The sequence below is a fragment of the Oncorhynchus gorbuscha genome, unplaced genomic scaffold (genome assembly GCF_021184085.1).
Source record: "Oncorhynchus gorbuscha isolate QuinsamMale2020 ecotype Even-year unplaced genomic scaffold, OgorEven_v1.0 Un_scaffold_1470, whole genome shotgun sequence".
NCBI classification, from domain to species: domain Eukaryota; kingdom Metazoa; phylum Chordata; class Actinopteri; order Salmoniformes; family Salmonidae; genus Oncorhynchus; species Oncorhynchus gorbuscha.
In genome coordinates this window covers 45,001-62,996 of record NW_025746240.1, presented here as the reverse complement: position 1 = coordinate 62,996, position 17,996 = coordinate 45,001, and the positions used below count along the sequence as shown (strand labels likewise).

The 17,996-nt window shown below is 47.6% G+C and overlaps 1 protein-coding gene across 1 annotated transcript in view; it reads left to right on the top strand.

Annotated features, from left to right (window-relative positions):
- The window catches only part of LOC124022887 (lysophosphatidylcholine acyltransferase 1-like), a gene marked incomplete at its 3' end in the record, with an annotated part of 50,374 nt that overhangs the window by 3,022 nt on the left and 29,356 nt on the right, over window positions 1-17,996 (top strand). The window contains exon 3 of the mRNA XM_046337580.1: window positions 14,594-14,733. Coding sequence (XP_046193536.1) covers window positions 14,594-14,733 — 140 coding nt within the window. The remainder of the gene's footprint in view (window positions 1-14,593; window positions 14,734-17,996) is intronic.

Below are 17,996 nucleotides of genomic sequence, written 5' to 3'. Positions count from 1 at the left end.
CAGAGTCAATATGGAGGCTATATACAGGGAGTACCGGTGCAGAGTCAATATGGAGGCTATATACAGGGAGTACCGGTACAGAGTCAATATGGAGGCTATATACAGGGGGGCACCGGTACAGAGTCAATGTGGAGGCTATATACAGGGGGTACCGGTACAGAGTCAATGTGGAGGCTATATACAGGGGGTACCGGTACAGAGTCAATGTGGAGGCTATATACAGTTGGTACTGGTACAGAGTCGACGTGGAGGCTATATACAGGGTGTTACGGTACAGAGTCAATGTGGAGGCTATATACAGGGGGTATGAGATGAGACAGCCTATAGGGAGGAGGTCAGAGACCTGGCCGTGTGGTGCCAGGACAACAACCTCTCCCTCAATGTAAGTAAGACAAAGGGTCTATCATCCTCCAAACTGCATCCGACCACAAGGAGCTACAAAGCTCAGTGCAAATGGCACAGTACATCTCTGTGGTCGAGCTCCCTACCATCCACGATTTCTATACCAGGCGGTGTCAGAGGAAGGCCAATTTGTTTTACCCCAGCCACCCAAGTCATAGACTGTTCTCTCTACTACTACACAACCTGGGGTGGACCTGTGAATCTATGGATGGTGACCTAGGGGGGGGGGGGTTCTACCTGAATCTATAGTGACCTGGGGGTTCTACCTGACTCTATAGTGACCTGGGGGGGGGGGGGGTTCTACCTGGATCTATAGTGACCTGGGAGAGTTCTACCTGAATCTATAGTGACCTGGGGGTTCTACCTGAATCTATAGTAACCTGGGGGTTCTACCTGAATCTATAGTGACCTGGGGGTTCTACCTGAATCTATAGTGACCTGGGGGTTCTACCTGAATCTATAGTGTCCTGGGGGTTCTACCTGAATCTATAGTGACCTGGGGGGGGGGGGTTTACCTGAATCTATAGTGACCTGGGGGAGGTTTTACCTGAATCTATAGTGACCTGGGGGGAGGTTTTACCTGAATCTATAGTGACCTGGGGGGGGAGGTTTTACCTGAATCTATAGTGACCTGGGGGGGTTCTACCTGAATCTATAGTGACCTGGGGGGGTTCTACCTGAATCTATAGTGACCTGCGGGGGTTCTACCTGAATCTATAGTAACCTGGAGGGGGGGGGTTTCTACCTGAATCTATAGTGACCTGGGGGGTTTTACCTGAATCTATAGTGACCTGGGGGGGGTTCTACCTGTATCTATAGTGACCTGGGGGGTTCTACCTGAATCTTATATCCAGATAAACCAACAAGTCAATAAGGTCTTAATTTCCCTATTAGAGACCTAACCATCCTTGAGCCATTTACCGTCCCAGTCATAAATGTCCACATTCCTATGCAAAATGTCTGCTTTATAATGTCTCACACTGAATCAGCCTGAAGTATATCACATGGAAAATAAAGCCACATGACTCCTTTCCTCTGTGGATATAAATGTAGTACGATATTCTCTCTCTCTCTCTCTCTCTCTCTCTGTCTGTCTGTCTGTCTGTCTGTCTGTCTGTCTGTCTGTCTGTCTGTCTGTCTGTCTGTCTGTCTGTCTGTCTGTCTGTCTGTCTGTCTGTCTGTCTGTCTGTCTGTCTGTCTGTCTGTCTGTCTGTCTGTCTGTCTGTCTGTCTGTCTGTCTGTCTGTCTGTCTGTCTGTCTGTCTGTGTCTCTCTCTGTCTGTGTCTCTCTCTGTCTCTGTCTCTCTCTCTTTCTCCCTCCCCTCTCTCTCTCTCCCTCTCCCCTCTCTCTCTCCCCCTCTCTCTCTCTCCCCCTCTCTCTCTCTCCCTCTCCCCTCTCTCTCTCTCCCCCTCTCTCTCTCTCCCCCTCCCCTCTCTCTCTCTCTCTCTCTCCCCCTACCCTCTCTCTCTCTCTCTTCCCCTCTCTCTCCTCTACCCCCTCTCTTCATTCTTCACCCATCTCTTTCCACCCCCCCCCCCCCTTGGGCTCCAGAGTGTGCATCAGCGGGCTAAGGCATCTCAGTGCAAGAGGCATCACTACAGTCCCTGGTTCGAATCCATGCTGCATCACAGTCTGGCTGTGATTGGGAGTCCCGTAGGGCGGCGCACAATTGGCCCAGTGTTGTCCGGGTTAGGGGTTTGGCCTCAGCATCCTGCCTGCATCACGCTGTAGGGTCAGCATCCTGCCTGCATCACGCTGTAGGCCTCAGCATCCTGCCTGCATCATGCTGCAGGCCTCAGCATCCTGCCTGCATCACGCTGTAGGGTCAGCATCCTGCCTGCATCACGCTGTAGGCCTCAGCATCCTGCCTGCATCACGCTGCAGGCCTCAGCATCCTGCCTGCATCACGCTGTAGGCCTCAGCATCCCGCTGATTCCCCTCTAGTCAGGGACTGATTTAGACCTGGGACACCAGGTGGGTGATTCCCCTCTAGTCGGGGCCTGATTTAGACCTGGGACTCCAGGTGGGTGATTCCCCTCTAGTCAGTGCCTGATTTAGACCTGGGACACCAGGTGGGTGATTCCCCTCTAGTCAGGGCCTGATTTAGACCTGGGACACCAGGTGGGTGATTCCCCTCTAATCAGGGACTGATTTAGACCTGGGACACCAGGTGGGTGCAGTTCATTATCAGGTAGAACAGGAAGCCAGTAGTTGTCTGGACCTCCAGGGTAGGACTGGAATAAACTCCGGCGTTAGAAGCTTGTGTCTCGACTGTCTCCCGGTTTTTAGAAGTGTTTCAAATGAAACGACGACCGTAAATGTCCCTCTTGTTTCAAATTATTCAACGCTCGACTGTAATGAGAACCGTTTCCTCTGTGAAGCTGACCTCGGTGCTTTACTAGAATGTAGGCGAGGTTCCACCGCGGTTCACTTGGTATGTAGCCGTTGTGTAAGTCTACACACCACTGAGACGGTCTGTGTCACAGTGGGGTGGGGGGGGAGACATTTCATGTCCTGTTATAGTCGTAGGCCTATTGTCATGGTAACGTGGCTGAAACCACTGACTCCTCCCCGTTTCAGTAACACAGCACATGTTTTCATTCAGTGTGGCTGTGGCTGTGTGTATTCTCACACGTTTGGATTCTCTATAAATATTACCCAGAATGCATTACATTCATAATGTAGGTTATTCTGCGCTCCATTCAGGGTATCAGGTGGGAAAATTATTTTGTTGTTGTTAATGTAGACCAATGAAACTAATTTAAAATGAGTTTGAGACAGTGTAGGCTAGGTGAACTCTCCTGTCCTCTGGCAGTCTGTTGACCAGCTCTCTGAATGGTTGTTGGGGACATTGTTAGCATGGGTTTAGAACTCTGTTTGTGTCGTGGATGAAGGGGTGTCCTGTATATATAGTGTATGAAGGGGTGTCCATACTGCTGTATATATAGTGTATGAAGGGGTGTCCATACTGCTGTATATATAGTGGATGAAGGGGTGTCCTCATACTGCTGTATATATAGTGGATGAAGTCGTGTCCACATACTGCTGTATATATAGTGTATGAAGGGGTGTCCATACTGCTGTATATATAGTGGATGAAGGGGTGTCCATACTGCTGTATATATAGTGGATGAAGGGGTGTCCTGTATATATAGTGGATGAAGGGCTGTCCTGTATATATAGTGGATGAAGGGGTGTCCTGTATATATAGTGTATGAAGGGGTGTCCTGTATATATAGTGTATGAAGGGGTGTCCACATACTGCTGTATATATAGTGGATGAAGGGGTGTCCTGTATATATAGAGTATGAAGGGGTGTCCTGTATATATAGTGGATGAAGGGGTGTCCTGTATATATAGTGGATGAAGGGCTGTCCTGTATATATAGTGGATGAAGGGGTGTCCTGTATATATAGTGGATGAAGGGGTGTCCTGTATATATAGTGGATGAAGGGGTGTCCACATACTGCTGTATATATAGTGGATGAAGGGGTGTCCTGTATATATAGTGGATGAAGGGGTGTCCTGTATATATAGTGGATGAAGGGGTGTCCTGTATATATAGTGGATGAAGGGGTGTCCTGTATATATAGTGGATGAAGGGGTGTCCTGTATATATAGTGGATGAAGGGGTGTCCTGTATATATAGTGGATGAAGGGGTGTCCTGTATATATAGTGGATGAAGGGGTGTCCATACTGCTGTATATATAGTGGATGAAGGGGTGTCCTGTATATATAGTGTATGAAGGGGTGTCCATACTGCTGTATATATAGTGGATGAAGGGGTGTCCACATACTGCTGTATATATAGTGGATGAAGGGGTGTCCTGTATATATAGTGGATGAAGGGGTGTCCATACTGCTGTATATATAGTGGATGAAGGGGTGTCCTGTATATATAGTGTATGAAGGGGTGTCCATACTGCTGTATATATAGTGGATGAAGGGGTGTCCTCTATATATAGTGTATGAAGGGGTGTCCTGTATATATAGTGGATGAAGGGGTGTCCTGTATATATATAGTGGATGAAGGGGTGTCCTGTATATATAGTGGATGAAGGGGTGTCCTGTATATATATAGTGGATGAAGGGGTGTCCTTATACTGCTGTATATATAGTGGATGAAGGGGTGTCCATACTGCTGTGTATATAGTGTATGAAGGGGTGTCCTGTATATATAGTGGATGAAGGGGTGTCCTGTATATATAGTGTATGAAGGGGTGTCCTGTATATATAGTGGATGAAGGGGTGTCCTGTATATATAGTGTATGAAGGGGTGTCCATACTGCTGTATATATAGTGGATGAAGGGGTGTCCATACTGCTGTATATATAGTGGATGAAGGGGTGTCCTCATACTGCTGTATATATAGTGTATGAAGGGGTGTCCTCATACTGCTGTATATATAGTGGATGAAGGGGTGTCCTCATACTGCTGTATATATAGTGGATGAAGGGGTGTCCTCATACTGCTGTATATATAGTGTATGAAGGGGTGTCCTCATACTGCTGTATATATAGTGGATGAAGGGGTGTCCTCATACTGCTGTATATATAGTGGATGAAGGGGTGTCCTCATACTGCTGTATATATAGTGGATGAAGGGGTGTCCTGTATATATAGTGGATGAAGGGGTGTCCTGTATATATAGTGGATGAAGGGGTGTCCTCATACTGCTGTATGTATAGTGGATGAAGGGGTGTCCTGTATATATAGTGGATGAAGGGGTGTCCTGTATATATAGTGGATGAAGGGGTGTCCACATACTGCTGTATATATAGTGGATGAAGGGGTGTCCTCATACTGCTGTATATATAGTGGATGAAGGGGTGTCCTCATACTGCTGTATATATAGTGTATGAAGGGGTGTCCATACTGCTGTATATATAGTGGATGAAGGGGTGTCCTGTATATATAGTAGATGAAGGGGTGTCCATACTGCTGTATATATAGTGGATGAAGGGGTGTCCTGTATATATAGTGGATGAAGGGGTGTCCTGTATATATAGTGTATGAAGGGCTGTCCTGTATATATAGTGGATGAAGGGGTGTCCTGTATATATAGTGTATGAAGGGCTGTCCTGTATATATAGTGGATGAAGGGGTGTCCATACTGCTGTATATATAGTGGATGAAGGGGTGTCCTGTATATATAGTGGATGAAGGGGTGTCCTGTATATATAGTGGATGAAGGGGTGTCCTGTATATATAGTGGATGAAGGGGTGTCCTGTATATATAGTGGATGAAGGGGTGTCCTGTATATATAGTGGATGAAGGGGTGTCCTGTATATATAGTGGATGAAGGGGTGTCCTGTATATATAGTGGATGAAGGGGTGTCCTGTATATATAGTGGATGAAGGGCTGTCCTGTATATATAGTGGTTGAAGGGCTGTCCTGTATATATAGTGTATGAAGGGGTGTCCTGTATATATAGTGTATGAAGGGGTGTCCTGTATATATAGTGGATGAAGGGGTGTCCACATACTGCTGTATATATAGTGGATGAAGGGGTGTCCTCATACTGCTGTATATATAGTGGATGAAGGGGTGTCCTGTATATATAGTGGATGAAGGGGTGTCCACATACTGCTGTATATATAGTGGATGAAGGGGTGTCCTCATACTGCTGTATATATAGTGGATGAAGGGGTGTCCTCATACTGCTGTATATATAGTGGATGAAGGGGTGTCCTGTATATATAGTGGATGAAGGGGTGTCCTGTATATATAGTGGATGAAGGGGTGTCCTGTATATATAGTGGATGAAGGGGTGTCCTGTATATATAGTGGATGAAGGGCTGTCCTGTATATATAGTGTATGAAGGGGTGTCCTGTATATATAGTGGATGAAGGGGTGTCCTCATACTGCTGTATATATAGTGGATATATAGTGGTGAACCCCCCCCCCTCCCTGAAGTGTCTTATTAACGCAGTCGCTGACTGAAAAAGCGGTCTATTCAGGCTGGGTGGTGAGTTAGACATATTCTCATCTGCTACATGAGCCCAGAGGGATGTTGTTGATCACCACATGGTGTTTTAAAGCGCTGTTTCCTCCTATAATGTTAGTTTTTTGTCAGGTCACTTTTACCAAATCTGGTCGTCGTCGTGGTAGTCGATCCACTGGGATGTTTCTCCTGGCTGTGTTGACGTCTGTGAGTTACGTCTCTGTGTGGTTTGACTGACAGTCCCAACTACCAGTCAGTCACTCTGTGTGGTTTGACTGACAGTCCCAACTACCAGTCAGTCACTCTGTGTGGTTTGACTGACAGTCCCAACTACCAGTCAGTCACTCTGTGTGGTTTGACTGACAGTCCCAACTACCAGTCAGTCACTCTGTGTGGTTTGACTGACAGTCCCAACTACCAGTCGGTCACTCTGTGTGGTTTGACTGACAGTCCCAACTACCAGTCAGTCACTCTGTGTGGTTTGACCGACAGTCCCAACTACCAGTCAGTCACTCTGTGTGGTTTGACTGACAGTCCCAACTACCAGTCAGTCACTCTGTGTAGTTTGCCTGACAGTCCCAACTACCAGTCAGTCACTCTGTGTGGTTTGACTGACAGTCCCAACTACCAGTCAGTCACTCTGTGTGGTTTGCCTGACAGTCCCAACTACCAGTCAGTCACTCTGTGTGGTTTGACCGACAGTCCCAACTACCAGTCAGTCACTCTGTGTAGTTTGCCTGACAGTCCCAACTACCAGTCAGTCACTCTGTGTGGTTTGACCGACAGTCCCAACTACCAGTCAGTCACTCTGTGTGGTTTGACTGACAGTCCCAACTACCAGTCAGTCACTCTGTGTGGTTTGCCTGACAGTCCCAACTACCAGTCAGTCACTCTGTGTAGTTTGACCGACAGTCCCAACTACCAGTCAGTCACTCTGTGTGGTTTGACTGACAGTCCCAACTACCAGTCAGTCACTCTGTGTGGTTTGACTGACAGTCCCAACTACCAGTCAGTCACTCTGTGTAGTTTGCCTGACAGTCCCAACTACCAGTCAGTCACTCTGTGTAGTTTGACTGACAGTCCCAACTACCAGTCAGTCACTCTGTGTAGTTTGACTGACAGTCCCAACTACCAGTCAGTCACTCTGTGTAGTTTGACTGACAGTCCCAACTACCAGTCAGTCACTCTGTGTGGTTTGACTGACAGTCCCAACTACCAGTCAGTCACTCTGTGTAGTTTGACTGACAGTCCCAACTACCAGTCAGTCACTCTGTGTAGTTTGACTGACAGTCCCAACTACCAGTCAGTCACTCTGTGTAGTTTGACTGACAGTCCCAACTACCAGTCAGTCACTCTGTGTAGTTTGACTGACAGTCCCAACTACCAGTCAGTCACTCTGTGTAGTTTGACCGACAGTCCCAACTACCAGTCAGTCCTACACTAAAAGCCTCCCAGCCTTTAGTTGTGTTCAACATCTCCCACAGCAGGATTCCCAGATGTCTGGCCAGTCTTCTAAAGTCACTCTGCTGAATGAAACAACTCAGGCCTCTAAACACTCGGTTGATGTTTCCGCTCGTTTTAACAACCTTTACGCATCGTCAGTGTGGTGGTGGTCAATGTGTCATGATGTTTCACAGCCTGTGTTGACCTCAGTGTGTTTATCCAAAATGGCACCCTGTGAACCACTGTCCCCTTTAAAAGGAGAAGGAGCCAACCACTATCCCTTTAAAAGGAGAAGGAGCCAACCACTATCCCTTTAAAAGGAGAAGGAGCCAACCAGTATCCCTTTAAAAGGAGAAGGAGCCAACCACTATCCCTTTAAAAGGAGAAGGAGCCAACCACTATCCCTTTAAAAGGAGAAGGAGCCAACCACTATCCCTTTAAAAGGAGCCAACCAGTATCCCTTTAAAAGGAGAAGGAGCCAACCACTATCCCTTTAAAAGGAGCCAACCAGTATCCCTTTAAAAGGAGAAGGAGCCAACCACTATCTCTTTAAAAGGAGAAGGAGCCAACCACTATCCCTTTAAAAGAGAACACCTTTATTTAACCAGGTAGGCTAGTTGAGAACACCTTTATTTAACCAGGTAGACTAGTTGAGAACACCTTTATTTAACCAGGTAGACTAGTTGAGAACACCTTTATTTAACCAGGTAGACTAGTTGAGAACACCTTTATTTAACCAGGTAGACTAGTTGTGTTATGCAGGTGAATGAGGACCCAAAAGCGACTTGGCGAAAACAGAGTTTTTAATCCAGTAAGATACTTAACAAAACAAAAGGCATAATACTACTCGTAAAGACGAGAACAGACTGGAGACTTGATCAAGAACTGCAGGTTGCCTCGGGAAGGCACTTGAACCTAGCAGACTCAGACACCTGCTCACCACGCAGCATCTGAGGGAAACACGACACGACAGGGCAAAACATAGACACAGCACGGTGAATATAGACAAGGATCCGACAGGGCAGGTACGGAAAACAAGGAGAGAAATAGGGACTCTAATCAGGGAAAAGGATCGGGAACAGGTGTGGGAAGACTAAATGATTGATTAGGGGAATAGGAACAGCTGGGAGCAGGAACGGAACGATAGAGAGAAGAGAGAGCGAGAGAGTGAGAGAGGGAGGGGGAGAGAGAGGGATAGAAAGAGGGAAAGAACCTAATAAGACCAGCAGAGGGAAACGAATAGAAGGGGAAGCACAGGGACAAGACATGATAATTAATGACAAAACATGACAAGTTGAGAACACCTTTATTTAACCAGGTAGACTAGTTGAGAACAACTCATTTACAACTGCAACCTGGCCAAGATAAAGCAAAGCAGTGTTAACAGACAACAACACAGAGTTACACATGAAATAAACAAAACATACAGTCAATAACACAATAGACATCAAATCTATTTACAGTGTGTACAAATGAGGTAAGATTAGGGAGGTAAAGGCAATAAATAGGCTGTAGTGGAGAGGTAATTATAATATAGCAATTAAACACTGGAGTGATAGATGTGCAGAAGATGAATGTGCAAGTAGAGATACTGGGGTGCAAAGGAGCAATACATAAATAACAGTATGGGGATGAGGTTGTTGGATGGGCTATTTACAGATGGGCTATGTACAGGTGCAGTGATCTTATGCCTACTGTCAGTGCTGTCATTGTGAAGTGGAAACATCTAAGAGAAACAACGGCTCAGCCGCAAAGTGGTAGACCACACAAGCTCACAGAACGGGACCGCTGAGTGCTGAAGTGCGTTGCGCGTAAAAATCGTCTGTCTTCGTTGCAGCATTCACTACCGAGTCACAAACTGCCTCCAGAAGCAACATCAGCACAAGAACTGTTTGTCAGGAGCTTCATGAAATGGGTTTCCATGGCCGAGCAGCCTCACACAAGGCTAGGATCACCAAGCACAATGCCAAGCGTCGGCTGAAGTGGTGTAAAGCTTCGCCGCCATTGGACTCTGGAGCAGTGGAATCACGTTCTCTTGGAGTGATGAATCACACTTCACCATCTGGCAGTCCGATGGACAAATCTAAGTTTTGCCACGAACCGGCTCGTAGCCCGTAACAAAGAGGGAGACGACGTGGAGATAAGGAATATAGCAAAAATATATTTATTAACTAAAGTACACTATATACAATTGACAATTGTGTGTGTGTGCGTGCGTGTTTGCGTGCGTGCGTGCGGTCAGTAATCAGTAGTGTGAGTGGATGTGTGTGTGTGTGTGTGTGTGTGTGTGTGTGTGTGTGTGTGTGTGTGTGTGTGTGTGTGTGTGTGTGTGTGTGTGTGTGTGTGTGTGTGTGTGTGTGTGTTCGTAGGAGGTGTTGAGAGGTGCCAAAACAAACAAGCCACAAAATTCCACAACCAAAATCCACCAGTTTTGTCGACATGGAGAGAGTCTCCTCAATGAATGGGGGAAAGGTGTGTCCCATTTCGCTGACAACCCTCCCGGCTCCGCCCACCGACGTCCTAATAAGGAAATCAAGAGCAAAGAGAAAGAAATTCGGCAGACAGAGTGGGAGGGTCTCCACAGTTACGGAGGGTCGTCACAGTTACGGAGGGTCGTCACAGAGTGGGAGGGTCGTCACAGAGTGGGAGGGTCGTCACAGAGTGGGAGGGTCGTCACAGAGTGGGAGGGTCGTCACAGAGTGGGAGGGTCGTCACAGTTACGGAGGGTCGTCACAGTTACGGAGGGTCGTCACAGTTACGGAGGGTCGTCACAGTTACGGAGGGTCGTCACAGTTACGGAGGGTCGTCACAATTACTGAGGGTCGTCACAGAGTGGGAGGGTCGTCACAGAGTGGGAGGGTCGTCACAGTTACGGAGGGTCGTCACAGTTACTGAGGGTCGTCACAGAGTGGGAGGGTCTTCACAGAGTGGGAGGGTCTTCACAGAGTGGGAGGGTCTTCACAGAGTGGGAGGGTCTTCACAGTTACGGAGGGTCTTCACAGAGTGGGAGGGTCCTTACAGTTACGGAGGGTCGTCACAGAGTGGGAGGGTCGTCACAGAGTGGGAGGGTCGTCACAGAGTGGGAGGGTCATCACAATTTGGTGGATGCCAGGAGAACGCTAGCTGCCCCAATATACAGTGCCCACTGTAAAGTTTGGTGGATCTATCCAAGCTGTTCCTGTCTGCCTGCAGCTCTGTTCTATCTATCCAAGCTGTCTGCCTGCAGCTCTGTTCTATCTATCCAAGCTGTCTGTCTACAGCTCTGTTCTGTCTATCCAAGCTGTCTGTCTACAGCTCTGTTCTGTCTATCCAAGCTGTCTGTCTACAGCTCTGTTCTGTCTATCCAAGCTGTCTGTCTACATCTCTGTTCTGTCTATCCAAGCTGTCTGTCTACATCTCTGTTCTGTCTATCCAAGCTGTCTGTCTACAGCTCTGTTCTGTCTATCCAAGCTGTCTGTCTACAGCTCTGTTCTGTCTATCCAAGCTGTCTGTCTACAGCTCTGTTCTGTCTATCCAAGCTGTCTGTCTACATCTCTGTTCTGTCTATCCAAGCTGTCTGTCTACAGCTCTGTTCTGTCTATCCAAGCTGTCTGTCTACAGCTCTGTTCTGTCTATCCAAGTTGTCTGTCTACAGCTCTGTTCTGTCTATCCAAGCTGTCTGTCTACAGCTCTGTTCTGTCTATCCAAGCTGTCTGTCTACAGCTCTGTTCTGTCTATCCAAGCTGTCTGTCTACAGCTCTGTTCTATCTATCCAAGCTGTCTGTCTACAGCTCTGTTCTGTCTATCCAAGCTGTCTGTCTACAGCTCTGTTCTGTCTATCCAAGCTGTCTGTCTACAGCTCTGTTCTGTCTATCCAAGCTGTCTGTCTACAGCTCTGTTCTGTCTATCCAAGCTGTCTGTCTACAGCTCTGTTCTGTCTATCCAAGCTGTCTGTCTACAGCTCTGTTCTATCTATCCAAGCGGTCTGTCTGTCTACAGCTCTGTTCTGTCTATCCAAGCTGTCTGTCTCCAGCTCTGTTCTGTCTATCCAAGCTGTCTGTCTACAGCTCTGTTCTGTCTATCCAAGCTGTCTGTCTACAGCTCTGTTCTGTCTATCCAAGCTGTCTGTCTACAGCTCTGTTCTGTCTATCCAAGCTGTCTGTCTACAGCTCTGTTCTGTCTATCCAAGCTGTCTGTCTACAGCTCTGTTCTGTCTATCCAAGCTGTCTGTCTACATCTCTGTTCTGTCTATCCAAGCTGTCTGTCTACAGCTCTGTTCTGTCTATCCAAGCTGTCTGTCTACATCTCTGTTCTGTCTATCCAAGCTGTCTGTCTACAGCTCTGTTCTATCTATCCAAGCTGTCTGTCTACATCTCTGTTCTGTCTATCCAAGCTGTCTGTCTACAGCTCTGTTCTATCTATCCAAGCTGTCTGTCTACATCTCTGTTCTGTCTATCCAAGCTGTCTGTCTACATCTCTGTTCTGTCTATCCAAGCTGTCTGTCTACAGCTCTGTTCTGTCTATCCAAGCTGTCTGTCTACAGTTCTGTTCTGTCTATCCAAGCTGTCTGTCTACAGCTCTGTTCTGTCTATCCAAGCTGTCTGTCTACAGCTCTGTTCTATCTATCCAAGCTGTCTGTCTACAGCTCTGTTCTATCTATCCAAGCTGTCTGTCTACAGCTCTGTTCTGTCTATCCAAGCTGTCTGTCTACAGCTCTGTTCTGTCTATCAGCTGTCTGTTCTCTGTTCTATCCAAGCTGTCTGTCTACAGCTCTGTTCTATCTATCCAAGCTGTCTGTCTACAGCTCTGTTCTATCTATCCAAGCTGTCTGTCTACAGCTCTGTTCTGTCTATCCAAGCTGTCTGTCTACAGCTCTGTTCTGTCTATCCAAGCTGTCTGTCTACAGCTCTGTTCTGTCTATCCAAGCTGTCTGTCTACAGCTCTGTTCTGTCTATCCAAGCTGTCTGTCTACAGCTCTGTTCTGTCTATCCAAGCTGTCTGTCTACATCTCTGTTCTGTCTATCCAAGCTGTCTGTCTACAGCTCTGTTCTGTCTATCCAAGCTGTCTGTCTACATCTCTGTTCTGTCTATCCAAGCTGTCTGTCTACAGCTCTGTTCTGTCTATCCAAGCTGTCTTCTACATCTCTGTTCTGTCTATCCAAGCTGTCTGTCTACTGTTCTCTCTGTTCTGTCTGTCTATCCAAGCTGTCTGTCTACATCTCTGTTCTGTCTATCCAAGCTGTCTGTCTACATCTCTGTTCTGTCTATCCAAGCTGTCTGTCTACATCTCTGTTCTGTCTATCCAAGCTGTCTGTCTACAGCTCTGTTCTGTCTATCCAAGCTGTCTGTCTACATCTCTGTTCTATCTATCCAAGCTGTCTGTCTACATCTCTGTTCTATCTATCCAAGCTGTCTGTCTACATCTCTGTTCTGTCTATCCAAGCTGTCTGTCTACAGCTCTGTTCTGTCTATCCAAGCTGTCTGTCTACAGCTCTGTTCTGTCTATCCAAGCTGTCTGTCTACAGCTCTGTTCTGTCTATCCAAGCTGTCTGTCTACAGCTCTGTTCTGTCTATCCAAGCTGTCTGTCTACAGCTCTGTTCTGTCTATCCAAGCTGTCTGTCTACATCTCTGTTCTGTCTATCCAAGCTGTCTGTCTACAGCTCTGTTCTGTCTATCCAAGCTGTCTGTCTACAGCTCTGTTCTGTCTATCCAAGCTGTCTGTCTACAGCTCTGTTCTGTCTATCCAAGCTGTCTGTCTACAGCTCTGTTCTGTCTATCCAAGCTGTCTGTCTACAGCTCTGTTCTGTCTATCCAAGCTGTCTGTCTACAGCTCTGTTCTGTCTATCCAAGCTGTCTGTCTACAGCTCTGTTCTATCTATCCAAGCTGTCTGTCTACAGCTCTGTTCTGTCTATCCAAGCTGTCTGTCTACAGCTCTGTTCTGTCTATCCAAGCTGTCTGTCTACAGCTCTGTTCTGTCTATCCAAGCTGTCTGTCTACAGCTCTGTTCTGTCTCCAAGCTGTCTGTCAAGCTGTCTGTCTACAGCTCTGTTCTGTCTATCCAAGCTGTCTGTCTACAGCTCTGTTCTGTCTATCCAAGCTGTCTGTCTACAGCTCTGTTCTGTCTATCCAAGCTGTCTGTCTACAGCTCTGTTCTGTCTATCCAAGCTGTCTGTCTACAGCTCTGTTCTGTCTATCCAAGCTGTCTGTCTACAGCTCTGTTCTGTCTATCCAAGCTGTCTGTCTACATCTCTGTTCTGTCTATCCAAGCTGTCTGTCTACATCTCTGTTCTGTCTATCCAAGCTGTCTGTCTACATCTCTGTTCTGTCTATCCAAGCTGTCTGTCTACAGCTCTGTTCTGTCTATCCAAGCTGTCTGTCTACAGCTCTGTTCTGTCTATCCAAGCTGTCTGTCTACAGCTCTGTTCTGTCTATCCAAGCTGTCTGTCTACAGCTCTGTTCTGTCTATCCAAGCTGTCTGTCTACAGCTCTGTTCTGTCTATCCAAGCTGTCTGTCTACATCTCTGTTCTGTCTATCCAAGCTGTCTGTCTACATCTCTGTTCTGTCTATCCAAGCTGTCTGTCTACAGCTCTGTTCTATCTATCCAAGCTGTCTGTCTACAGCTCTGTTCTGTCTATCCAAGCTGTCTGTCTACAGCTCTGTTCTGTCTATCCAAGCTGTCTGTCTACAGCTCTGTTCTGTCTATCCAAGCTGTCTGTCTACAGCTCTGTTCTGTCTATCCAAGCTGTCTGTCTACAGCTCTGTTCTGTCTATCCAAGCTGTCTGTCTACAGCTCTCTTCTCCATCTTTGTCTCCATTCAGATAGCGTTGATGACGGTGACTCTATTCCCCATCCGGTTGTTCCTGGCAGCCTTCATGATGCTGCTGGCCTGGCCCTTCGCCTTCATCGCCTCTGTGGGACGCAACGAGATGGTGGTGGAACCCCAGTCTCTATGGAGGAAGTATGTATGCTAACCTAACCCATGACCCCTATAACCTTTAACCCTATCCATCTGACCCTAACCTCAACTCTCTGTGAGATGCCAACGAGATGGTGGTGGAACTGTGAGGGGACAAACACACTCTAACACTCTAACACTCTGTGATACATGAACCCTCTGTGGTTCACTCTGAGATACATGAACCCTCTGTGGTTCACTCTGAGGTACATGAACCCTCTGTGGTTCACTCTGAGATACATGGACCCTCTGTGGTTCACTCTGAGATACATGAACCCTCTGTGGTTCACTCTGAGATACATGGACCCTCTGTGGTTCACTCTGAGATACATGGACCCTCTGTGGTTCACTCTGAGATACATGAACCCTCTGTGGTTCACTCTGAGATACATGGACCCTCTGTGGTTCACTCTGAGATACATGGACCCTCTGTGGTTCACTCTGAGATACATGAACCCTCTGTGGTCACTCTGAGATACATGAACCCTCCGTGGTTCACTCTGAGATACATGAACCCTCTGTGGTTCACTCTGTGATACATGAACCCTCTGTGGTTCACTCTGTGATACATGAACCCTCTGTGGTTCACTCTGAGATACATGAACCCTCTGTGGTTCACTCTGAGATACATGAACCCTCTGTGGTTCACTCTGAGATACATGGACCCTCTGTGGTTCACTCTGAGATACATGAACCCTCTGTGGTTCACTCTGAGATACATGAACCCTCTGTGGTTCACTCTGAGATACATGAACCCTCTGTGGTTCACTCTGAGATACATGAACCCTCTGTGGTTCACTCTGAGATACATGAACCCTCTGTGGTTCACTCTGAGATACATGAACCCTCTGTGGTTCACTCTGAGATACATGAACCCTCTGTGGTTCACTCTGAGATACATGAACCCTCTGGAAAGGGTTATAGACACTACAACAGAGAGAGGAAAGGGTTAGAGACACTACAACAGAGAGAGGAAAGGGTTATAGACACTACAACAGAGAGAGGAAAGGGTTAGAGACACTACAACAGAGAGAGGAAAGGGTTATAGACACTACAACAGAGAGAGGAAAGGGTTAGAGACACTACAACAGAGAGAGGAAAGGGTTATAGACACTACAACAGAGAGAGGAAAGGGTTAGAGACACTACAACAGAGAGAGGAAAGGGTTATAGACACTACAACAGAGAGAGGAAAGGGTTAGAGACACTACAACAGAGAGAGGAAAGGGTTATAGACACTACAACAGAGAGAGGACAGGGTTATAGACACTACAACAGAGAGAGGAAAGGGTTATAGACACTACAACAGAGAGAGGAAAGGGTTATAGACACTACAACAGAGAGAGGAAAGGGTTATAGACACTACAACAGAGAGAGGAAAGGGTTATAGACACTACAACAGAGAGAGGAAAGGGTTATAGACACTACAACAGAGAGGACAGGGTTATAGACACTACAACAGAGAGAGGGTTATAGACACTACAACAGAGAGAGGACAGGGTTATAGACACTACAACAGAGAGAGGAAAGGGTTATAGACACTACAACAGTGAGAGGAAAGGGTTAGAGACACTACAACAGAGAGAGGAAAGGGTTAGAGACACTACAACAGAGAGAGGAAAGGGTTATAGACACTACAACAGAGAGAGGAAAGGGTTATAGACACTACAACAGAGAGAGGAAAGGGTTAGAGACACTACAACAGAGAGAGGAAAGGGTTATAGACACTACAACAGAGAGAGGAAAGGGTTATAGACACTACAACAGAGAGAGGACAGGGTTATAGACACTACAACAGTGAGAGGAAAGGGTTATAGACACTACAACAGAGAGAGGAAAGGGTTAGAGACACTACAACAGAGAGAGGAAAGGGTTATAGACACTACAACAGAGAGAGGGCAGGGTTATAGACACTACAGCAGAGAGAGGGCAGGGTTATAGACACTACAACAGAGAGAGGAAAGGGTTATAGACACTACAACAGAGAGAGGAAAGGGTTATAGACACTACAACAGAGAGAGGGCAGGGTTATAGACACTACAACAGAGAGAGGGCAGGGTTATAGACACTACAACAGAGAGAGGAAAGGGTTATAGACACTACAACAGAGAGAGGAAAGGGTTATAGACACTACAACACTCCCCTTCATCTACACTGATTGAAGTGGATTTAACAGGTGACATCAATAAGGGATCATATCGTTCACCTGGATTCACCTGGTCAGTCTATGTCAGGAAAGAGCAGGTGTTCTTAATGTTTTGTTCACTCAGTGTATTTTGGTCTGTTTGAATTCATTAGTTTCTATTTCTGGTCATGAATTAGGCTACATAACTGTTGAATAGAGGGTAGTGTCGTGGGTTGCCTCAGCCAGAGAGAGTTAGTGTGTCAATGTTTGACGACTGCCTGAGCCAGTCCCCTGTGGATTGGAGAAGCTTCTGGTGACTCTCCCCTCTCCTCTCCTCTCCTCTCCTCTCCTCTCCTCTCCTCTCCTCTCCTCTCCTCTCCTCTCCTCTCCTCTCCTCTCCTCTCCTCTCCAACCCTCTCCCTCTCCTCTCCTCTCCTCTCTCTCCCTCCTCTCTCCTCTCTCCCCTCTCTCCTCTCCTCTCCTCTCTCTCCTCTCCTCTCCTCTCCTCTCCCTCTCCTCTCCTCTCCTCTCCTCTCCCTCTCCCTCCCCTCTCCTCTCCCTCCCTCTCCTCTCCTCCCCTCTCTCCTCTCTCCTCTCTCCTCTCCCTCCCCTCTCCCCTCCCCTCCTCTCCTCCCCTCCCCTCTCCCCTCCCCTCTCTCCCCTCCCCTCTCTCCTCTCTCCTCTCTCCTCTCCTCTCCCCTCCCTCTCCTCTCTCCTCTCCTCTCCTCTCCTCTCCTCTCCCCTCCCCTCTCCCTCCTCTCCTCCCCTCCCCTCCCCTCTCCCCTCCCCTCCTCTCCTCTCTCCCCTCTCCTCTCCCCCTCCCCCTCCCCTCCCCTCCTCTCCTCTCTCCCCTCTCCTCTCCCCTCTCCTCTCCTCTCCCCTCTCATCTCATCTCCCCTCTCCCTCCTCTCCTCCCCTCTCCCCTCCTCTCCTCTCTCCCCTCTCCTCTCCTCTCCCTCTCCTCTCCTCTCCCTCTCATCTCCTCCCTCTCCCCCCACCTCTCCTCTCTCCCCTCTCCTCTCCCCTCTCCTCTCCCCTCTCCTCTCTCCTCTCCTCTCTCCTCTCCCTCTCCTCTCCTCTCCTCTCCCCTCAGAGAGAGGAAAGGGTCTCCCTCTCTCTCTCCTCTCTCCTCTCCCCTCTCA